Genomic DNA, 25248 nt, shown 5'->3' with positions numbered 1-25248 from the left:
AAGAGCCAGGATTGAATTTAAAGCAGTCGCTACTCACAGAATCACAGAATCACAGAATTTCTAGTTTGGAAGAGACCTCAAGATCATCGAGCTCGAGTATCATCCTTGGAACCTGGAAGAAATAAACAGTCTTGGGGCCTGCATAGCTAGATTTCCCTGCCCACAAATGTAATTCGGTGGTTTCATTACACAAAAGGTGGTTTCAACAGACAAAAAACATCCACAAGGTGGGACAGAATACCTGCCTAAATGGAACTGTGGATGCTTGCAGACCTTTAATTTAGGACTGAATTTGCAGTCCCCTACTTGCATTTGCCCCTTTCTCCAAGTTAGTGTTTGCAAAGGTTGCTGGACAAAGAGGTGTTTGTTGCTGCTTCATCTCCATCTCATTCCAGTAACATCAGGCTTTCATTGTCTGTGATTTGGCAGGACTGACTCCAGAATAGAGTAAGAGCACTGTTGAAAGGCAACCCTGTGTAATACATCTGCAGTAAATGTTTTGACCCCAAAGATAAGGGAGAAGAGTACAACCAGGGCTGAAGAAAGCAAGTGAAGAATAAGTATCTACACTGTTGCTGATAATCTGTAAGGACACCAGAAGGCAGTGGAGTTCTGCAAACAGTTTGAATTTTTTGTTTTGCCTGCTTGAGTTGGATGGAACTGACCCAAACTCCACTTATCCCTCCAAACTTTCAAGCTCTGATTGTCTTAGAGGAATTGCATTGCCTCTTTTCATCTAAGGTAGAACCAGATCATGAGTATGACCATAGCAAATGAAAATCCAGGCTTCACCACAGTGGAAAGGCACACACACTACACTTTCTCCCTTTTCTGTGTGTACAGAAGGAGTTCAAGTTTCACAGCCTTGGACATATGCTGTGTGTGTGTATGTATATATATGTGTACATATATATAGTGTGTGTATATATATGTGGATATAGATGTGCACACACGCATACCCTTGGTGTGAAATTATCAGCATGCAGTCATCTGCCTGCACTCACCCTCTGTGGAAGAGGAGAATGAAGAAAAGGATGAAATTAGGAAAGAATGAAATTAGGAAAATGATGAGAATAGAAAGCAATATACCACAGAAAATAGCATTGAAAATTATAAGTAATGTTAAAAATCTTATGCACTAAATAGGAAGAAATGAAGAATACACCCCAAACTCCAATCCTACCTTGAAAATAAGTAGAGGTGTGTTAACTGCTAGGATTAAAATTGTCTAAACTCAGGTAATCTCAGTGACAAAGCTCCCAAGGAGACTTAGAAACATCTGTCACTGAGAAGTCCAGAGAAGCAAAGCATCCTCATCTTTTGTTGATAATCTGTGGTGGATTAACCTTAGCAGGCTGCCAGGCACTCTCCAAATCACACTCTCACTCTCTCTCCTCAGCACAGGGAGGACAAGGGGAGAAAGTAAGACAATTGCCTATAGGCAAGTGGATATACCACCACACTGCAGTATTATGTGATATGTTTTATAAGATAAATGAATGCATCCATTGCTAACATTATCTCATCCTACGCAAGAGAAGCACACAAATCTAGTAAGTGTCTGAGCTTTGTTTCTGAAAACCTGTCTTATTTCCCCCTAGTTCCAAAATTTTCATTTCCATTTGATTTCTTGCTTATAGGATAAAAGTCCAGCCAGGCTTGTTCTGTCCACATTTGTTGATGCTTTATCTGTATTGCTTACTTTAAGGCCTTCTTAAAATACCATAGCTGACTAAGAGTTAAGTGGCATACTCCACTAATCTGAGACTTGCTAAGTCCCAGCAAGAGAATATGTCCTCAGGGACATTCACATGTTTTAAGTATGCTTTATAAAGGCTGACATTGAATTGAGATCATAGGAGAGACAATAAAAAGTTGTTCCTGTGTCTTGAAATCTTCCTGCTCTTTCCCCACGCTCATATTTGGTGGTGAAGCTGTCTCTGATAAGGTCATAAATATATTAGTTGATAGTAAACCTACATTTAATCTGATGTCTTCCTTCCATCCTGCATCCCAGGTATGAGCCTGGGTCACACACTGATGATGATGATGATGATGATGATGATGATGATGATATAAACATATTATTAAGGATATTATTGTTTATGTCTTTGCTTTCCACCTTTTAAGCCAAATTTGAGGTGGCTGCTGGAGCTTGGCTTCAACCACCTTTCTTTTGATGAGGCCACCCTGACCTTTCACTGAAATACTTTTTGTTTGCATGAATTCAGCCTCTTTGTGGTGCTTGCTGATTTAATGCACAGCTTTAGGGTCACACAGTGGCAGGGATGTTTGTCAGTAGGACAATATGGCATGCAGGCCCCAGCGTATCTGCTTGCTAAGCTCACATGAGTGTCAGAGGGCTCTGCAAGAACCTCAGCATCTGCTGCAGGGAGAGAATGGAAATACCTGAAGGACAATCCCACTTATATGCAACCTATCCACAGGAATTATGGTGAGCCAGCAATGAAATTTGTATGGTGTGTTTGTCCCGTATCCCCAGTACAGTTTTCCTCTGTGAGATCAGGCTCCAGCAAACCCAGAATGAGCAATTTCTGTTTCAGCAGCAGTGTCCTTAGCTGCCTGCTACCAGCAATGCTGAAGAATGCAGCTCTAAAGTTTGGAGTTGCCTGCATTGGCTCTAGGGTTTCTGAATGTTCAGGTCACCATGAGCAATGCCACAAATAGTCATCTATGGGGGTCAACTTGGGAGGTGCTTGTCAATCTTAAAGGGTTTAGAGGAGAAGTAAGGGAGATATTGAGCAGCCTTGACAGCACCCCTAGGTGGAGGAGAAAGGGAGCCCAGACACCAGCACAAGCAGAAGAGATCACAGACCTACAAGTACATCAGGGGAGAGCAGGTGTCAGAGAAACTCCTTACAGATTCCACAAAATAAAAGATTGAATAGAGGATAGCTCAGACAATAAAATTCAGTGGTGTAGTACCACCCCAATTTCAAGTGTCTAGGTTTTTACAAGAAAGAGATGTACTTCCTTTTGACTATGAAAGTTAGTATAAAAGAGAGACATGGTTAGAAAAGCCTCCTTTAGTTACAAAGCTACAAAACACCTGACTCCACACTGCAAAACACAAATACCTACTGGTATGACTGTGTGCTGCTAGAATATCTGTTCCACTTTCCCAGCCAAAAAAAAAAAAAAAAGGAAATTTCAAACATAGACTTGTCCAAGCACAGCATGCACTATCAGGTCCAGAGCCGAGGGTGCTTTACAAGAGTTTAGCAAAAGGTGTTCAGACAAGACATAGCAGCTCTGTTGATCCAGCCTAATAGAGACTAAACCAGGTGATGGGTTTTAATAAAACAAGACCAGCTGTACATTATTTCATGGGGATTTAGAAGTATAGCCTAGTCTTTGCACAGGGAAAACATTGTATTACAGGACAGGAACTCCCTAAGAATCACTGAATGATTTGGTTTTTGAAGGGACATTAGGGATCATCTAGTTCCATGGGCAGAGACACCTTCCACTAGACCAGACTGCTTAAAGCCCCATCCAACCTGGCCAAGAGCTTTGCAGGTAGTCAAACTTTATAGACATCTTACGTCAAACCCCATAGAAAGATTCTGGGGAATCAAGGAAGGAAGTCCTTCTTTGCAAATATTGGCTTAGAGATGGTTCTATGATTTATGTATCCCCAAGCCTCCACAGAGCCTACGAGGAAACCCATCTCTTCACAGCTGCCAAAGTACAGCTTGTAAAAAAGACACAGCTTTATTTCCTGGGACATCCAGCTAGACACATCAGGGCATGGCTCCAGGCTTGACAAGATACTACCTGGTCTATTCAGTCCTAGTCTTTGCCTTCATTTGATGTTAATCGTATTGTGGTTGGGACACATTGCTATCATCACCGTGCTCTGCTTCCCTACTTCTGGTGTTGTGGGACTATTCCCTGGTGGTGAGGTGCATCAGCACCTGTGTGATGCCTGCCCTCAACTCCTGGCTTTTCTTCATTTAGAGAATGGCTCTGTCCTTATATATATACTGCAATCAAATGGCTTTACTTGTATGCTGTGTTCCAAATGCTTGCATGCCTTATTTAAAACTTGCATTCAAGCCAAATGTGTCTCATCCAACATCTAGCACGATGCTCCTTCCCATCCTGTTAATACTGCAAATAGATCACTGCTGCAGCACTTTGAACAGATTATGTCATATGCTTCTGAGAAGAATTTAGGAAAGAACAGTGCAACAGACTCCCCTCCTTCAAATATGGGGAGGGAAGGTAAGACCAGTCTGCATACTTCCAAAACTGAAGGGAGATACAGTAACAAGGGAATGCAGAACTGCTCCACTACTTGGCCAAAGGCCTATTGTTTTCAGTAAGTGAGGACAAAGAAGATATATAAGGTTATATTGAAGGTCAAAAGGAATAGGACTGAAGGGTAAACAAGGAACTACAAAACCAATTGAAGTTGAAGCAAATAGTGAATAGAAGGCTCAGAATACAAGCTGAAGGAACAATGCCTACTTGAAAAAAAAAAAAAAAAAGACAACTTGATTGAAAATGTGAAGCAATAAGGTAAAGCAGGGAGTCTAATTGGCACCTCTGACAAAAACCTGTGCATGAGGACTTTGTGGCTCCCTTCAGAGACACAGAAGGCATTGCTGATAGTTTGTCCACAGCAGAAAAGTCTTGTTCATTGTCGTTTTGATATTTCATGAGATCTCCTCTCTTGGCTCACCTGTCTCTTCAGTATTGTCCCTTTCCCTGTCACAGCCCACTCTGTTCCAAGCCTTCCTTCAAGTAGCCAGCATATCTGTTCAATTTTCTTTGTGTCATGTGATTCAGTAAACTCCACCTCTTAACAATTTTCTGGGCATATATGCTTTCTTTTCCATTCACGAGCTTTTCATACTCCCATATGCTGAGAGGGGAAAAAATTGGAAAAACTAAATAAATTGAACCTCCTGACTATTTGCATGATTTAAAGGGTTTCCACATTCAGCCTTGGTCTGTGCCATGGTTTAGCTCAAAGGATCTACCAAAATAGAAATGGACCTAGAATGCATGCTCAGTAAGATGAGGTTGAAAGAACAGTGTGTTTATTCTGAAGAAGAGAAAGCAAATGGTGATGAAATAGCAACTTATAATCACTTGAAAGTCAGCAACAAAGATAATGGAGTCAAAAGGTTTTTGACAAGGACAGGAAAGACATGTATAACAAGGAGCAACAACAAATTGCATCTTGGGAGGTTGGAATTTAAGAAAAAAAAAATGCTGAATGGTGTTTCAGTCCTCAGGCTATAGAGAATGTGAAGTTTTTCAAGATGTAGCTGGACAAAGCTGCAGTGAATTTGATCAGTAGTAGTGAATTTGAGCAGTAGTCATGCTTTGATCAGTGTTTTGACTAGAAATCAGCAAAAGCTCTTCCTCAAAAACATCTCTGTGAGTCATAAACTATTAAACCAGATCCAAAATTAAGCATCCCTGTAGCCTTTGGCTGTGCTATTTGAACTCAAAATGTCCATCTTTGACTTACTTATGAAGCTGCCCCTGCAGCTTCCACTGCTTGTCATGCCTCCAGATAAGCAGAAATCCCTGCCCAAAACTTCATCTGTGATCTATGTCCAAGAAAATAACTGGGTTGTGACATCAAAAATATCATCAAGGTGAATCAAAAAAGGAAAAAAAATCTGTAATAACAACAACAAAGTTTAAGCCTGTAGGCCTCAGAAATCACTCTTCTAAAGAATTGCACCAATTAAAAACATTTCTTTAAAGAAAAATTGTTTCCTGAAAAATCATGTACTGCAGGCTAGCTGGACATTTGCTGGTTTTTGTGTTTTTTGTTTGTTTGTTTACTTGTTTTTTTTCTATTTTGTTTTCTGAAAACAAAGTTTATTTTAATCACCAGTAGTACAACTGAGTGCTATTTCAGCTCATGTTAAGCAAATTCTTTGCAAGCGATATCTCCTCTGCAGGCCCTGTTTATTTTGTGCACCCTAATTTACTCTCATATGTGTGCATGCAATGTCCCTTTCATGGGACAATATCTCATATTGAACTCTTTGATCCTGAAGTTCTCATTCTTGCAATGTGTTTACATTGACTTCACCAGTGCAGCCCCATCCAATTCCCAAGTGACTCCTCACCCCCACTACCTGGAGAGTTTCACTGTCCCCCAGCTCAAGAAAGAGTAAATCCACAACATCACTGAGGTAGGAACAGGCCTGTTATTCCTCATCTAGACCAACCCCCTCCTAAAGCACAGCCAGCTAGAGCAGTTGTCAAAAGCTGTGTCAAGTTGGTTTTGGAGATCTCCAGGGATGGATACATCTGTGAACAGCCTGTTCCTGTATTTGGCCACCTCACAGTAAAAAAAGTCTTTTCTTGTTTTCCATATGCTCCCCATTCCTAGACTTCACTTAAGAGCTGGTCAAACAGGCAGACCCACACATCACTCCTGCCTTCTCCAAGAATTCTTCCCAGGGCACTGCCTATTCACAACCTTGTCCTGCCAGGAGAATGGTACTTTTAGAGAAGTAGCAGAAACAGTTTGATTTTTGCTAAAATAACAAAGGACAAAAGATTACTTTCTAGCATGGGTTATTTTTCCTCATTATGTTGACAAACAGAAGAGCACGGGAAGATGGAAACAGTAATAGGGAGATGCAGAAAAGCAGAGGGAGGTGGCCAGAGCTCTGGTGGGTGAAGAGGGAGAGGCCAATTAAGGGGAGGAGTCAGTGTAAGAAATATTTGTCATTTACCTTAACTCTTGGTCCTTACTGTCTTCTCTCCTTCTTGCCCAGCCAGTCACTGACTCTGAGCTCTTTGTCTCTCCTAAAAAGGACATTATTCCTGCTCTACATTGTCCAGGCCTTCAAGGACTGGATTGTACAAGGTTTCTGCTGCTACCATGGGACCGCCAGGAAGTCTTCTCTCATCCAGTCTTCTCCACAGCAGGAGTCTGTCTGCCTTTGGAGGAATGAGGATGGAAACTGTGCTTTTCCTCCTGGCATGGCTTTGGGGTAAGTTTCCTCCTTTGCTCCTGGAGAATGGGGTTCCAGATATGGTCTGATATATGGTGCTGATGATGGATTGACCCGTCTCATATCCCTGGTTCCAGCAGGGAAATGGGTTTTGTGGCTGGAAAAAAAGGACTGAAAATTCAGTAAGCTTAAGGAAGGGATGACATCCAGGGGGACCTGGACAGGCATGAGAGAGGGGCCAATATGAACATAATGGAGTTGAACAAGTCCAAGTATCTGCACCTGGGTCAGGGCAATCCCAAACGTGAATAGAGGCTGGGGGATAAAAGGACTGAGAGCAGCCCTCTGAATCTGAATGGAGAAGGACTTGGAGGTGTTGGTGAAAGAAAAACTCTGCATTAGCTGGTAGTGTGCACTTGCAGAAAGCCAACCATAACCTGCATCAATAGAAGCGTGACCAGAGGGTGACAGAGGTGATTCTCCCCCTCTACTCCGCTCCTGTCATACCCCACCTGTAGTAGTGTGTTCAGCTCTGGGTCCCACAGCAAAAGGAAGACATGGACCTGTTACAGCAGGTCCAGAAGAGGGCCACAAAAATGATCAGAGTGTTGGAGCACTTACAGTTTGAAAACAGACTGAGAGATCTGAAGTTGTTCAGCTTGGAGAAGAGAAGGCTCTGGGGAGACATTATTGCCACCTTTCATTAATTAAAGGGAACTTACAAGAAAGATGAAGAGATAATTTTTGTAAGGACATACAGTAACAGGACAAAGGGTAATGGCTGTAAACTGAAAGAGGGTCGATTTAGATTAGATATAAATAAGAAATTCTTCATTCTGAGTGTCGTGAGGCACAGGAACTGGTTGACCAAAGAAGTTGTAGGTGCTCCCTCCCTGAAATTCCTGAAATCCAGGTTGTATGGGGCTTTGGGGAACGTGAAGATGTCCCTGCCCATGGCAAAGAGGTTGGAACTAGGTCCCTAGTTGGAACTGGCCCAAACCATTCTATGATTCTATGATAAATTAAACTCCTGGTACTGCAGAAGGACATGACCTTTCTCAGGCAAGAGAAGGCAGTAGCAGAGATCATCATTTGGCTTCCAAAGCTCACATGGAGATTTAGAGGTATTATGAATGCAAACATACAGATACAAACCCTGGAAACAAACAAATGCAAGCATAAAGACAGATCTTTCCTTGATTGATCTCTGTAATCCAAAACTTAATCCTTTTATTTTTCCCTCCCCTCTACATTCACAGACTAGATTTGAACCAGGACCTAAGAAGGAATCAGTATAGCAGACCTTCCCTGCTTCTCTGTAAGAGCTACTGCCTAATGGAGTTGCATTTATATTCCACAAACCAGCATTTTCAGATAACTTTAAAAAAAAAAAAAAAAAAAAAAAAAAAAAAAGTAAAATAATGGGATAGGGATTATCTGGAGACAGTACTGTTAATCTTTAACCAAGCCTGACATAAGCTAAGGCTGCTTCGGGGACTAGGGTGAAGCAACAGCTGGGCCAGAATTGTAAATAATCAAATAGCATCATTTGGCAGTTTCAGGCTTAAGAAAATCACAGAATGATAGAATGGCTTCGGTCTAGAAGGCACCTTGAAGATCACTTACTTTCAACCTCCCTGCCATGGGCAGGGATGCCACCCACTAGATCAGGTTGCCCAGGCCCTTGTCCAACCCTGATAGGATCCATATTGGCAATTATCTGTGCTTCTTACATGTATTATCATAGAAAAGTGGACCTGGCAAGCCTTTATGTAGCAGCCTTTTACATAAAACCCTCTCTTATAATGCATAAAGGCTGTGGGAAACAGCACCCAGGATCAAAGATATAGACACAATTTATGCATCAGACAAGGTCTTTCTCAGTACGGAAGGAACTATGGTGTCTTCTGACAGGTTTGGATCCCAATAGCAGCCTGAATTTTCCTTTCAACAACAAGGAGAAACAGGCCCTTCTGTACCTCAAGTTCTCCTCCCTTGTTATAAGATGGATGCTAATTGGAAATACCATTTTCTCTTCACTGTGTGGGAGCCCATTTGTTTAGCACAGACAATGCTGGAACTGTCAGCATGTGGGAAGTCAATCCTACCCTATCCACTGTAGGCATTTGTCTGAAAATAGGTGCCTAGAGCCATTTAAGTTGCTCTAGTTTCTCTTTTCAGGGCTCCAGCTACTGCTCTACAGAGTGCAGAGCTACAAATGACACCAGCAACCTATATTTAGACACATAAAGTATGCTTCCCATGGCCCCATCTGAGAAGCTCTGGATAGCATAGTTCTGGCAAATGTTTTTGACAAGTATGTGGAAATCCCAATTTACACTTAGAGTACTGAACTAAAAACTTCCTTCAACAATTTGCAATATACAGTGAAAGTGACAGGTCTTGGGAGAAGCATTCATGGTGGAGGAAGCTGCACAAAGAGGGTGGGTAGGGATGACATGAGACCTGCAGTGCTGCAGTAGCTCAGGTTGCATGGAAACACTGTCACCTCCATCTCCTTATGACCTGAGATTTTCCTCTGAAGCTACATGATACAGCCTAAGGTTTCTGTGGTGTGGTGCTGTCACATTGTGTCACATTTGCACCACTAATTAGCCAACAAACTTTTATTTCTGTGTTCTTGCTGAAAGTACCAGTGGTTGACATTTCAGCAATCCTTCTGCAGCCAAACCCAAACAGGCATTATTCCTACAAGAGCAAGATGTTAACATTCTCCACTGTCAGCCAAAACCTGGTTCATGCCTATTTCACATCTTGTCTTGTTTTGTGATTCAGGTGTTGCCAACTCAGCTCCAATCAGACTCGTGAATGGCCCCAACCGCTGCACGGGGCGGCTTGAGGTGCTTTGGAATCAGCAGTGGGGAACAGTGTGTGATGATAGCTGGGATCTATCCGATGCCATGGTTGTATGCAGGCAATTGGAGTGTGGGGAAGCACTGTCAGCTCCTGGATTGGCTCAGTTTGGTCAAGGAACTGGTCGTATCTGGCTGGATGACATGAATTGTAATGGTACGGAAGTTGACCTTTCTGCATGCAGGACCAGACCCTGGGGAGAGCACAACTGCAATCATGGAGAAGACGCAGGCGTTGTGTGCTCAGGTAACTTCTGTTTACACCACTCCTCATGTGGCACCAAGAGGCTGTGCTGTGTAGAGGGTTATTTTTAAGCCTGTTTGCAAGATTTTATTTCTCAGTCAGTGCCACCCTTAGGACTCAGATCGGAGATGGATGCTTCAGAACTGTCCTGTACCATGCCAAGGACAAGCTCAGTTCTGTTGTCAGTTAAATAGTGTGTCTGGTAGAGCATTGATTTGTTCTGTCTGTGCTGGTCTGTTTTTTATTCCATCACCATACTGTTAATGGGCAAAAAAAACTGAAAGGAACACCTCCTGGATGCATAAGCTTTCCATTCATGCATGGCTTAAATATGACTTAGAAGTTGAGCATTTCTATTTTTGTATTTGTAATTTTTTGTTCCATTTGTATTTTATGATACTCCTGGTGGATACATCTATTCTCCAGACTGGCACTGTGATGAGAGATGACCAGTATTGGGTCATTTGTCCATGAGCCAGTTCTGACCTGGATGTCATGGTGTTGATGAATGCTGAGCTCCTGGAACTGGGTGGGAAAGTCTTGAAAGTGTTTCTTACCCTTCTACACCACAGTTAACTTGGGATTAAAGCATAATCAAGTTTCCCATAGGTCCCAGGAAGTAGAGAGCGTGTTGGGAGATAAATGGGCTGCCCATTGCCCCTTTTCATGGCAGTATTTCCCAAAGACTCTGCTCCTAGACATCCACCTAGTTGGATCTGGAATGGGATTCAACTCCATATTAAGGCCTAGATTTATCTGTGTCTAAATGCAGCTGTCACAGTTTGGGCTGGGTGTCTTTCTGATAGGAGTAGTGTAGTCCATTCCCTGCACAGTTGCCACACAGCTCTAAATGCCCTGGGGCATCTGACATAACTGCATGGGACTAGCAGATGAGACAGATTCCCTAAGATAGACCCAACAGGATACCAGCTGGACTCTGATGGAGGAATATGTGCAGCATTGCAAACATTGTTGATCACCTTTTTGGGCCATTGACTCAAACCTCAATATTTGGTGAGCTGAGACACCATCAACTAATCAGAATTTCAATACTCATCTCACATGGAGATACCAACATGTACATACATGTAAGACATAGGTGTCTGGATATGCAGCCAGTTGCCACCCTGGAACAGTTTCATGTCAGTTGAAATTCTGCTTCATAGAAAATCCAAATCCTTTCTGTTTATCTCTCTAATTAGGAAATCTGAAATGTCAGAGAAAAGTTCAGAAGCTTATCCTCATCAGCCTTTTCAGGCCCTGGACAGATTTTCCTTCAGTCTCTAGGGGATCTTTCCACGTGCAATCCCTGATCCTGTTGGATTGTTTTTGTTAGTGATGGTTTGTCAATTGTTTTCTTTTGTTTGTTTGTTTGTTTGTTTGTTATTTTTTAATGCAGAACTTAATAAAACAGTTCCAATACGATTAGTGAATGGTACAAGTCACTGTTCTGGGAGAGTGGAGGTTTTTTATGGCCATCAATGGGGAACTGTCTGTGATGACAACTGGGATATAGTTGATGCTGAAGTTGTATGCCGGCAGCTGGGCTGTGGGACAGCCCTATCCGCTCCTTCCTCGGCTTATTTTGGGAGAGGCTCTGAACCCATCTGGCTTGATGAGGTTATCTGCAGAGGAACTGAAGCTGCCCTGTCTGAATGCAGTACAAAGCCTTGGGGACTCCATGACTGTGTGCACGGAGAAGATGCTGGTGTTGTATGCTCAGGTAATTCTCACACAAGTGGGTTTGTAGGGGGTGGACATATGCTAGAAATGTAAAGCACAGGCAGCATATGCCACAGCTGATTTACCCAGTATGAGAGTGATTCTGGAACCTCTAGTTATCTAGACCCTTTAACACACCTTGGTCATCTACAAAGGGCTGGCAAACATGCTACTAGACATACAAGGTGAAGGCCAGCCACACTAGCACAGAGGGCAGTGAGACAAACACTCCCATAGACCACCTAGCTCTACCATGCTTAATACAACCAGGATACTCTTAGCCCTTTTGGCTGCCAAGGCACACTGTTGATTCATATTTAACTTGCCATTGACCAGAACCCCCAGATCCTTTTCACAGGGCTGCTCTCCAGCCTCTCATCCCCCAGTCCATACATCTATCCAGGGCTGCCCCTTCCCGGGTGCACAATCTGGTGCTCAGTTTTGTTAAACTTCACATTGTTGGTGATTGCCCAGCTCTGTGGTTTGTCAAGATGTCTCTGCAAGGCCTCTTCACCCTTGAGGGAGTCAACAGCTCCTCCTAATTCAGTATCATCTGCAAACTTAGTTTGCATTTGAGTCCTGAATCCAGAATACCTATAGAAAGTATTAGAGAGAACTGGCCCCCAAATGGATGCCTTTGGAACCCTTCTGGTGACACTGCTGAACAGATAATGCTGTGAGGGTGGAGGAATAGTTTGTGTTGCTTCTTTATGCAATATTTTCTCTTGTCAAAATCTACAAAATGCAAAGCCATGAGAGTCACTATACTCATTGACAAGTGGGAGACAGACAAAACAAAATCTTCATCAGATATTTCTCCTTTTTTTTTTTTTTTTTTTTTTTTCTTGCAGGCTTTGCAAAACCTGCCCCACTCCGATTAGTGGATGGCTTGACCCCCTGCTCTGGGAGAATCGAGGTGTTTTACGGCCAACGTTGGGGAACAGTGTGTGATGATGACTGGGACTTGGTTGATGCAGAAGTTGTGTGCAGGCAGCTAGGCTGTGGGAAGGCCTTATCAGCTCCCCATAGGGCTTACTTTGGACAAGGATCTGACCCCATCTGGCTTGATAATGTCAACTGCACAGGGACAGAAGCTGCTCTCTCCGAATGCATGGCCACTCCCTGGGGAGTCCATAACTGTGGGCATGGAGAAGATGCTGGAGTGCTTTGTGAAGGTACCCATAATTCACCTTAAATCATGGGGGAAGTTATCTGTGAGTGACCCTGGGGTTCAGGTCCTTCACCACAAATAGGTCTTCCAAAGGAAGTGACATAGAGTACTTAAGAAAACGACGTGCCTAAATCTATAGGCAATTATAACCTATGTCTTTTTAAAGGGGTTGCTTCTGGGGGCCAGTTTGCTAAAGCAGAGCGCAAAACCCCCATTATGGGGTGTTTTCTCATCTCAGCTGCTCTTTAACCCAATCATTTTGCATTTCTTCTGGCCTAACAGAGAAAAACACGTGAAGTATGAGGAGTATCACTGCATAAGTCAGACTGTAGCCCATTCATCCAGGGCTAACAGCTCTGGTTCTCAAATGCTACTGCTCTTTCTCCTGTTCCTCTTCCTTCACGCATTCAAAAAATGTCTGTGAGGAATGGCTGTAGGTCTCCCACTCCCGTGCTCTGCCCAGATAATCTTAAGCAGTTCCCATCATCAGCTGCTGAGTTTAAGAAGAGATTTGTCTTTCAAACCTCAGACATAAAAAGTGCAAATATGAAATCTAAAACTGTGGTTTGACTACACATCTATGAAGGAAACGGACACCTCTGGTGAAATTTGTATGTCTTACCTCACAGTTGTCCCAAGACAGATGCTGCTGAGTGTTTAAACACCTATAATAGGCCACATTAATTCTATCTTTCAAGCTTGCTGCTGTTCAAGTAATATTCCTCGGTGAGATGTTATTGCATAACTTCACCCAAGCAAGTCCCCCAGCACCAAATACTTGATGCTCAACATCACCAGAGCTTTACAGCTTCAGCATCTCTTACTCTCAGTCCTCAATCAATGCCTTGTGCCTTACAGAAATTGCTGATCTGAGCTGCCAAGAGTCCTTAACACAGCCTAGACTATAATGCCCCTTGGTGCTCCTGGACCAGTGTTAGTCCACAGGTTTCTGTCCCTTCCAAGTTCAGCTCACCAGCCCAGACTATTCCCCCTAGTCTGACTCATCACAATAACGTGGTGCAAGTATAACTCTTATCTTGTGATGGAATGCGGGTTCACCAGACTTGTCTGATTTTTAGTCAGGCCCAGTCAACAAGAGATGTCAACTGAAGACCACCATTCTAGGAGACAGAAACTGCTGCAAGGATCTGCTGTTCTGTCATGAATAAAGAACAGTGTCTGCCCATGCCACAGAGCAGCAATCCAGGCAGCACAGAATCAGTATGAACCAAAACATAGAATCATGGAATCATCTAGGTTGGATGAGACCTCAAAGATCACCTAGTCCAACCTCTGACCTAACACTAACACTAACAAGTCCTCAATCCACATGATTGAAAGCCCCAAAAAATGATGCCTTTACTATTTCTCAATACAGGATTTTCTGAGCTGTTTCCAGTCCGGCTGGTGAATGGTTCAAATTCCTGCTCTGGGAGAGTTGAGGTGTTTCATGAGCAGCAGTGGGGGACCGTCTGCGATGACAGCTGGGATTTGGCAGATGCTCAAGTGGTGTGCAGGCAGCTGGGCTGTGGGGCAGCAATCTCAGCCCCTGGCTCTGCTCGGTTTGGACAAGGAACCGGCCAAATTTGGCTGGATGATGTGAACTGTGCAGGAGCTGAAAGCATCCTCACAGAGTGCCGGGCCAAGCCTTGGGGAGACCACAACTGTAACCACAATGAAGATGCTTCTGTGGAGTGTTCAGGTACTGCTAATGTATGCCATGACATGTGGACTACAATGGAGGGAATGCACTTGTGAGAAGGTTGCTGGTAGCTCTGGAGTCCCCTCAGGACCAGGAGACTGTGTGCTGATCATTCAGCTGTGGGCTGAGATATAAGGAGAGTGATACATGGATGCTAAGGTTGTTTTTCCTTCTGCACTAATCCCACTGCTAAGGATAATCCCTGGGGGATATGAGCTATGGAGGAGGCCTAGGGCACTGTGTTACCCATTGTGCCCAGAACCTGGAGCCATGCGCCAGGGAGCAGTTTGAAGCTCTTACGGGGACTAGAGTGCTATGGATTTCGACAGTGAGTCCTGATGGCTGGATTTATAGAGGCTCACGAGTACAAACTCTGCACTCCCAAAGGCACAGTTTCCCCCTGCACTCTGGTCCAGTCAATGCTCCCCAACCCCATTTTGAAGCCCTACTATTAGGGAAGAAATCTGGGTGCTCAGCTCTGAACACTCAACAGATAAAAGATTCATTGCTAAAGTACCAGCCAAGGGTGTGGGAACAAATTCTGAGGCAACTTTCACTGCAACTTTATACACCAGGGGGTCAAGTGCTGTTGGCTACTAGACCATTGTGATGATGTTTTGTTTTGGCCCCTCCACAGCACACTGAGGCATGCAATACTCCTGAACATTTTTCAATTGTGTTTTGCTCCAGATGTTGCAGAAACAGCTCCCATCCGGCTTGTGAATGGTCCAAGTCATTGTGCTGGTAGAGTTGAGGTGTTTCATGACCAGCAGTGGGGAACCGTGTGTGATGATGGCTGGGACATAGCTGAAGCCAATGTTGTGTGCAGGCAGCTGGGCTGTGGGACAGCACTGTCAGCCCCTGGCTCAGCTCGCTTTGGAGAAGGCTCCGACCCCATCTGGCTGGATGACATGAATTGTATAGGAACTGAGGCTGCCCTCTCTGAATGCCAGTTCCAGCCTTGGGGATCCCATAACTGCAGACACGGAGAAGACGCTGGTGTGGTATGTTCAGGTAACCCCTGTCTGTGTCTCTGTCTGCATGATAGGGAAGGTTTTCTGCACCAACCTACCTGAAGGCTCTGTCTTTATGATGTGCCCATGTGCCCTTAGTTCCTGAATGTGTTGTGAGCTCTCTGTCATTATACTGGAGACGTGTTACAAATTCCTCTTTTTTGGCATGCATGTAGGTGTCCTTGAACACAGAATCTGTGTTTCCCTTGGCTTAGAAAAATTAGAGTAGATTAGAGTAGAGTAGAGTAGAGTAGAGTAGAGTAGAGTAGAGTAGAGTCGAGTCGAGTCGAGTCGAGTCGAGTCGAGTCGAGTCGAATAGAGTCAAACAGAGTAGAGTTGAACAGAGTAGAGTCGAATAGAGTCGAGTCAAATAGAGTCGAGTCGAATAGAGTTGAGTCAAGTCGAGTCGAATCGAATCGAATCGAATCGAATAGAGTAGAATAGAATAGATCAGTTGGAAAGGACCTACAAAGATCATCTAGCCCAATTCCCTGACCACTTCAGGGTTAACCAAAAGTTAGAGCGTATAGTTGAGGGTATTGTCCAAATGCCCCTTGAACACTGACAGGCATGGGGCATTAGCCACCTTACAAGGAAGCCCATTCCAGTATTGATCACCTTCACAGTGAATAAATATTTCCTAAGGCCCAGTCTGAACCTCCCCTGGTGCAGCTTTGTGCCATTCCCATGTTGTTATCGGCTACCAGGGAGAAGAGGCCAGCAGATCTCTCTGTGCTTCCCCTCTTTAGGTAATTACAGAGAGTAATGAGGTCACATCTGGGCCTCTCTTTTTCTAAAGAAGTGTCCTCAGCCTTTCCTCACAGGACATGCCATCCAGCCCTTTTACCAGATTTGTTGCCTTCCTCTGCATGCTTTCAAGGACTTTAACTTCATTTTTATAATGTGGAGGCCAGAACTGCACATAATATTCAAGGTGAGGCCACACCAACACTAAATATACCAAGACAACCACCTCTTTTTACCATCTGGCCGTGCTGCATTTAATGCATCCCAAAATGTGGTTTGCCCTCTTGGCTGCCAAGGCACACAGCTGGCTCATACACTTGAGCATGTTGTCAGCCAACACCCCTGGGTCCCTTTCTGCTGAGCTGTTCTCCAGCGTGTGCCTGTGTCTGGCATTGCTCTGTCACAGGTGCAGAATCCAGCATTTTCCTCTGTTGAACTTCATACAGTTACTTACCGCCCAGTGCTCCAATCTATCTAGATCCCTCTGCAAGGCCTCTCATCCCCCTAGGGAATCAACACCACCTCCCAGTTTAGTGTAATCCTAAACTTGCTGAGGATGAGCTCCACTCATGCATCCACATCATGGATAAAAACGTTGAGTGGGACTGGCCCTAGAATGAGCCCTGGAGAACACTGCCAGGGATTGTCCGCCAGGCAGATGTAGCCCCATTCACTACAACATTTAGAGCTCTACCATCAAGCCAGTTCATCACGCAGTGTAGCGTGAACCTGTTCATCTTACAGTTGGACAATTCATCCAAAAGGATGCTGTGAGGAGCAGTATCATAGACCACACTGAAATTCAAAAAGACTGCATCCACTGCCTTCCCTTCATCCACCAAGCAGGTGGCTTTGTCATAGAAGGAGATTGATTTACTAAAGCAGGACTTTCTCTTGATGAACTCATGTTGACTCTGCCTGATAATAACTATGTTCCTTAATGTCATTCAATATCCCCCAGGACAATCTTCTGCGTAACTTTTCCAGGGACTGAAGTCAAAGTAACAGGTCTGTAGTTTCCTGGGTCTTCTCTCATGCCCTTTTTATGGATGGGTATAACATTGCCTAGCTTCCAGTCAGCAGGTACCTCTCCACACTCCCAAGGCCTTTATTAAATTATTCTGACTTATACTATACTATATCTAAATTATATTCTGCAGAATATGGTACACAGACTATTTCCTACTTAGTTTTGAACTGGTGAAGATATCCCATCTTCAGGCAACTGGATAACTGTACCCTGGATGCCCCAAGATACTCACTGTGATTATGCATTTTATCTTACTTTTAATTAGGCTAATGGCAACTCAGTAATGTATATTCCTACCCTTTCTATTTTATTTAGACATACCAAGAGTAGCTCCACTCCAATTAATGGATGGGCCGAATCGTTGCAGTGGGAGAGTTGAAGTTTTTTATGGCCAGCAGTGGGGAACAGTGTGTGGTGACAGCTGGGATATAAGAGATGCAGAAGTCGTTTGCCAGCAGCTGGGCTGTGGGAAAGCGCTATCCACTCCAGCCTCTGCTTATTTTGGAAAAGGGTCTGGCCCCATCTGGTTGGATGATGTGAATTGCACAGGAACTGAAACTGCCCTTTCCAAATGTGAGACCAGTCTATGGGGAGCCCATAACTGTAGTCATGGAGAAGATGCTGGTGTTGTGTGCTTGGGTAAGTCTCTTCTATTTCACCTTTTGATTAACATTTATGGTATGTGGAGGGATGCTTGAAATGCCATAAGGTGCTCTCTTCCCATCTTACAAATCTCAAACCACAGTACTAGACAGAAAAAGTGCTTCAAGCAGGGATGTTTGTAAATCCATTTGTGTTCCCCTCTCCTTCCCATTCAAAATCTAACCATAACACTGTGGTGCTGAAGTCCAGCCTGCCACTTGCTGTGCTCAAGAATTTAAATTTGGGACTCTTTCCCACATGAGCTACTGGCAACCTTGACGGCTTGCAGGACTGGTGTTATTCATCCTAGTATAGAGAACAGCACACTGTCACTTGGGCTCTTCTGATTTTGTCAGTGACAAGGCCAATGAACATATCACACTTGAAAAATCAAGATACAGTCTCAGTTTTCTTTCTTTCCTCTTCAAGTCAAGAACATGAAGAAGTCTTGCAGAAACTAGTTAATCTACCTTCCCTTTTCCCTTCCTTGCTAGAACCATCTTCAGAAGGCCTGTTTTCACAAATGTTTTTCCAGCATCTTCTCTGAAACCTCTACAGCTGACAATTTCCTCAAAATTGTTGCACTGCACTTCTTTGCCACTAGAAGGAAACTCTGACCTGACTACCTTTACCTGGAATTTATTGTACAGACTCTTCTCTCTTTGTAGTGTGTATTGTTATTTACTCTTTGCCTTTTGTTAAGTGTGTTACATCCCCTCTCAGTTTTCTCATCCTATTCACATCCACCTCTTGAGACAAGGTTTTTAACCTTCTTCTCATTCCCCTTATTCTTCTCTGGCTTCTCAGATATTAGGCATATTTCTTCTAATCTGTTACCCAGATGAGGTTTTGGAAATCCTGAGTAGCTCTGAAGGCTTGATTTGGATGTCCTGTAGTTACTGCCTCTTATACTTGTCTATGTCTTTCTTCAAACAGCACAACACTTTAGAGTGCCACTTTCTATCCTTTTTATCTCTTTGTGAAGAATTGCCATTTAATTCCTCTTCATCCTCTGTGCAATCATATTACCTCCCCAGAGTAGTAGAACACTTTAATTGCCCTTGCTGGAGATAACCTGTTTCTCTCTGGCTACTTGCCAACAACTTGAAAATACCCTGTGGATTCACTGCCTGTGTCTGAATTAAATGTACTGTTGTCCCTCTGCAGCCAGCAAAGACTAAGACAGAAGAGTCTGTGACAGGATTTGGCCCCAGATACATTTGGGATGCAGACACCCAAAGCAGATTAAGGAAACTGCAACCCAACAGAGCTTTTTTTTTTTTTTTTTTTGAGACTGTAAAGGGTCCTCAGTGGAGTTGTAAAAGTGGGGTTCATCTGCCAATACATACCTGTCTTGTGTCATCTGAAATATCCTGTGACATCCTACCCAGTCTCTAATTGCAGATCCAGAAGGGCACAAATTACTCTTGATCTTGTATCAAGTCTGCCAGCCCCATTGGGATGTCTGGGATTCCCTGGGTATATCAAATAGCACTAGGTACCAATAATAAGGAAAACAAATCAGCTTCTTGAAGCTTAAGCCTAGCTGAGGTGAGTCATACCCCAGTGTTCCCACCATGTTGCCTAAAGAGCACACTCTGGCAAATGTCCTTTCCCTTGAGTTGTGGAGTTACTTGGATTTGCTATCTGGACATGGATATCTTTCAAAGACAGGGATAAAAGAGCTTCAAGCACCTCAGATTTGGGGATTTGAACCATCAGTACATCTCTTCTCCTTTGTTTCAGTCAGCACTTTTCCTTGACTTTTTCCTTGACTTTTGGGGCAAGAGCAATCACAATGAACCTCCTTTTCTCCATGGTGCTCATCTCTGGAATACATACTAAGCCAAGGAGTGCATGCAGTGCTTGCTGATGTGGCAAGCAGGAATGTCTTTGCCAGAATAACTTATCTTGTCTTACCTTTGTGGCTCAGGTGTTCCAGAACCAGTCCCAGTCCGGCTGGTGAATGGTTCGAACTTCTGCTCTGGGAGAGTCGAGGTGTTTCATGAGCAGCAGTGGGGGACCGTCTGCGATGACAGCTGGGATTTGGCAGATGCTCAAGTGGTGTGCAGGCAGCTGGGCTGTGGGGCAGCAATCTCAGCCCCTGGCTCTGCTCGGTTTGGACAAGGAACTGGCCAAATTTGGCTGGATGATGTGAACTGTGCAGGAGCCGAAACTGCCCTCTCTGATTGCAAGGCACGGTCTTGGGGAGACCACAACTGTAACCACAATGAAGATGCTAGTGTGTTCTGCTCAGGTACAGCTAATTGATACCATGTAACATGGGGTACAATGGAAGCTGTTTTGGGGAGAGGTGCCTGTGGCCCTGGGGGACATGTTTATCAATGTTGCTCTTGGATGAGATACAAGAGGATTGAACCGAGTGTTATTTTAGACTACTTTAGACACCTGCACATTGCTGAAGGATATGACATAGTATTTAAAGAAGCCCGGTGTTCCTACGGAGCTGAAGCTGGAAGTCAGATGACATTGATTGGCTACCAAAATGGATATGTTTTCTGGTTGCTGAAATCACATAAGACGTGTGGGCCATGTGGGGAGATGGTATCCCAACATGCTGCAGAGTGTAGTCAGCTGGTGATGTGCAGAACCGTTGTGTTGAGTAATGAGGTAAATGGCGCTCTTTAAATCATGACTGCACAACATCATGACAGAGACCCATAGCACAGTCACTGGGGAATGTGGGAAGGAGAAACAGATGACACAGACTACCCTGGCCATCCTAGACCCTAGATCCCTAGAAAAGGGGAGTGTTGTGTAACCAGTGATAACACTGGCAGCATCTGCTGCTTTCCCTGAGGCCCTAAAGCAAGAGCTCAGCACTTGGTGCTCTGTCCGGTAGCAATCTGCTACAGGTACAAATGAACTCTGAGGCACTATCAAAGCAAATCTCACTGATGTTCTGGATGATCCATATCGTTGCCACACCATTTGTTTTGGCACAAGACCCCTGCGAGGAAAGATATTTTCTCACTTCCATAGAGCACTGAGGCATGAAATGCTCCCTGACCTTTTTCTGTGATTCTTCTGTGTTTTGCTCCAGGTGTTGCAGAAGCTGCTCCCATACGGCTTGTGAATGGCTCGAGTCCTTGTGCTGGCAGAGTTGAGGTGTTTCATGACCAGCAGTGGGGAACCGTGTGTGATGATGGCTGGGACACAGCTGACGCCAATGTCGTGTGCAGGCAGCTGGGCTGTGGGACAGCACTGTCAGCCCCTGGCTCAGCTCACTTTGGAGAAGGCTCCGACCCCATCTGGCTGGATGACATGAATTGTATAGGAACTGAGGCTGCCCTCTCTGAATGCCAGTTTCAGCCTTGGGGATCCCATAACTGCAGACACGGAGAAGACGCTGGTGTGGTATGCTCAGGTAACTCCTGACTCAGTCTAAGTCGTGTCCACAAACATGGAAATAAGATTTTCACCTTCAGCAAAAGGACATTTTTGAGCTTAAGCTGCTCCTAATGTCTGCTGTTAATGACTGTTGTGTATAAACCCAATCTTGTGTGATGTATACAATGCTCATGGTCAGCAGGCAACACTGGAAGATAATCCATAATTACTGAGTTGCCATCAGCAAGCTTCAATCTGATAGTTGTATTCCATCATGCAGCTTCTGAAGGCTCCAAGAATTTTACTAGGGCTGGATAGGTACCATAAACATCCCATTCCTGATTGATTTACAAGGTTCAGGTTTGTAGTCTCATATGAATAGAGTCATCTCTCAGACTGATAGTTTTACATAAAGATCACATGTAAAACTAAGAAATGTTTTCAGCAAGTCTTGGCCTCTGGCTGACTGGGAAGTCTGTTTTATTCTGTCATGAGAAGTAATAACATGTCACATTTCAGGATGTTTTGAAAAACTGAAACCACAGAATGTGTCTTTGCAGCACTTTTATCTAAATGCTTTTTCAGTTTTCTCTCTGGTGTCTCTTGCATACCTGCAAGAAGTCTCCTGCTTTGTTAAAGCAGTTGAGAGGCTCCTTGGATCATAGAACAATTCATACCTCAGGAAGTCTCTACGTCAGATTCATGATCAAAGCAAGGTCAGCTGTGAGGGCAGACCAGGAGGCCTTTATCCAGCCTTGAAAACATCAGGACAATCGTCCCTCAGGGTAATCCTAAAGAATCACAAGGTTTTCTTTAAGATCTGGTAGCCTATTTTCTCATCTTTTAGCCTTTCTTTTCTACTTTTTGGGGATGGAGAAATTATCAAAACTGTTCTGCAGTCCCTTCTTTCCATGAAAAGTTATGGGAAACTTCAGGAGAACTCAAAGCTCTTTCAAAAGGACTCTGACCTGAACATAGAAAAGTGCACATCTGATGATGACCTGGCCGTGCATCTCCCCCTCTAAAGTCAGCGGAAAGAAAAAGGTTCCACAAGTTCACCTGAATCACCTTGGATGATGGGAGTTGTAGGTGTACAGTTCCACAGCTCTGCTTGTGGAGAAAAAATCCCTTTCTGCTTTATATATCTTGATATAGGGTATCTCCCAGAGGTGCTCATTGCCTCCATCAGGAGCAGAGCAACGGCAGCATTACAAAGAGGAACAGTTCTGCTGGCTCTCCTAAAATGCTTATATCCAAAGGCTTACAAATGTGGTAGATGACATTACTCCTCCTTTGGCTTCATTGTCATGATGGATTGAAATGCTGTCATCTGATGCTAGTACAGAACAGGCTGTTTGTAAACCAAAGTATTTATTTTACTCTCTTTTTGACTGATTCTGTGGTTCATGGTTTCAGTGCAGAAAAGAGTACACTAACATTTCCTAAGACCACTTATTTTCCAGTCCTTCTGTCTTCACCAGGCATGAGAGATTTCAAGGAAGAATAAGTGTATATTAATATACACTACTGTAATCTAGTTTCTCCTAGCAAATTATCCAGAACACATATGATGAATATTTCAGTAACTGGAGTGAAATGTAAGGCCAAAAGAAGGTTTCAGTAACATGGTCTATTATGAAGCCTCACACATGTGACCCCATTTATTTAGGAATGCATCACGTTTCTGAACATAGGTATCTAATGCTATATAAGACACCTAACAGGATTTGGAAATCTACGTAGGGCCAATATGAGCCCAGGAGCTATGTGAAATTTCCACCCTTCTGACTTGAGAGCTGAAGATGAAGCAAAGATGCTTCACGTCATCTCATATGGGAGAAGACACCTAACTGGAGGCTCCTGAATTGTTCCTTTTGTATGGGTTTCATCTGTAATATCTGTACACAACATTGCATTTTTATTTCAGAGCTCTGCAGAGCATATTACTCTTTATATAGAGCAGGTATGGTGCCCCGTTTCACACAGTGATTCAAATAAACTATCTGAAACATGCCTGCTCAGAAGGGATGAATTAACATTTCTTACTGGCTGGGAGACTGAAATACCACTCTCAGTCCTTACCAAGATGTTTTAGCAAGTCTGCGGGCAGAGGAAACGGAGAAGTAACATGGACAGGACCTGAGGGAATGGTTTGAAGCTGTGACAGGGGCAGTTCAGGCTGGATATCAGGAAAAGGTTCTTCACTGAGAGGGTGGTCGGGCACTGGAACAGGCTCCCCAGGGAACTGATCACAACACTAAGCCTGCCAGTTTTTGGTTCAAGAAGCGTTTGGATAATGCTCTCAGACACATGGTATGAATTTTTGAGTCATCCTTTGGGGATCCAGGAGTTGGACTCGATGATCCTTGTGGGTCCCTTCCAACTTGGGATATTCAATGATTCTATGACAGTATGGAGGCAACCCTGGGAGGAGCTCTGTCCACCCAGAAGGTCCTCATTATCCATGGGACAGCTTGGTTGGCACTAGGACACCACGACGTGCCTATTGTCAGTAGGGTTTAGGTGCAGGGCATTTACGTGTGCATTTATATTTCGGGGTTGCTTTATGTGCAGGGATTGCAGAAATAGCTCCACTCCGGCTGGTGAATGGCCCCACTCATTGTGCTGGGAGAGTTGAGGTGCTTCAGAGCCAGCAGTGGGGAACAGTGTGCGATGACAACTGGGACCTGAGCGATGCTGAAGTGGTGTGCCAGCAGCTGGGCTGTGGGAAGGCCATGTCAGCCCCAGGATCCGCTTATTTTGGGCAAGGTTATGGCCGTATCTGGCTGGATGATGTGAAATGCTCCGGCAGAGAATCAGCCCTCTCCAAGTGTGTGGCAAGGCCTTGGGGAGTCCATAACTGCAACCATGGAGAAGATGCAGGCGTCATATGTTCAGGTAACCTTCATCCATGTCCCATCCTGCTAGACATTAGTAGCCATTAAGCCTCTAAGCTGGGTTTTGGCACTGGTGGCCCTTCATCCCTTCTCAGTCTCAGACAAGTGGCACTTGTCTCGCTTTCACTGTCTCTTTCCATGTCTCTGACAAGTGCCATGGGGTAGGGAGAGGTTTGAAGTCGGAGGTTGGTATTTTGAGGGATGATTCCCATCTACCCACATAGCAGCTCATTTTTCCTATTTGCATCTTTGAAATATCACTAGGATATTATAAGTATACTACTACTTTCAGTGGCCTTGCAGGATAAAGCAAACTACTTTTACAGATCTGGATTGCATTAATTTCCTTCCAGGTTGGATCTAAACCTCACAGATCTTCCGGAGTGGAGAAGAGAGAAATAGTGCCAGCCGACATGTGTATGACATTTATTAAACCCAAACCAAAGTGATCCTTGAAGGCCAAAGAGCATGCAGTACAGAGGAAAATCCCTGAAGCTCAGATCTATCACACTGAAATGCAAACATAAAAACAGTGTGCCCAAACTGGGGGCATGCTTGCCCCAGGAATCTTCAGCTAATGAAGAGAGAGAGGCACTTGCATGAGGCAAGTCAGCCCGGCTGTCTCCAGAGTAACTTCAGAAGCCTTTTCCTCCCCTGGCTGTAGATCCTTCTACAGCCTTGGGTGATTTTGTGTCTGATTTGGGTACCTCTGTGGATGCCTGCAGGTGGTTGGAGTGGACATGGTCCCACTGATCACAATTCCTTATCTTGGCCACAAGACAATTTTCCAGGCATATTCCCTTGAGGGGGGGGCAGAGAGGGGGGGGAGGGATTATCTGGAGAACACAAGTGGGCATTTGAAGTCAATTTGAATCCCTGAAACATCTCACATTATCATGC

At 44.2% G+C, this 25248-nt stretch overlaps 1 protein-coding gene across 1 annotated transcript; it reads left to right on the top strand.

The window, feature by feature from the left end:
- The first annotated feature begins 6958 nt into the window (after positions 1-6958).
- LOC116500172 (deleted in malignant brain tumors 1 protein-like) lies at positions 6959-24396 on the top strand. The gene is given in 10 exon segments (XM_032205089.1): positions 6959-6995; positions 9753-10085; positions 11473-11796; positions 12647-12970; positions 14345-14668; positions 15359-15682; positions 17774-18097; positions 20034-20357; positions 21174-21488; positions 24026-24396. Coding segments are annotated over 10 exon segments (3000 nt in total).
- The last annotated feature ends 852 nt before the right edge of the window (positions 24397-25248 follow it).

This window comes from Aythya fuligula, chromosome 32 (assembly GCF_009819795.1).
Source record: "Aythya fuligula isolate bAytFul2 chromosome 32, bAytFul2.pri, whole genome shotgun sequence".
NCBI classification, from domain to species: Eukaryota; Metazoa; Chordata; class Aves; order Anseriformes; family Anatidae; genus Aythya; species Aythya fuligula.
The sequence above is the reverse complement of the archived record's forward strand: the minus strand, read 5'-3'. Positions and strand labels throughout refer to the sequence as shown.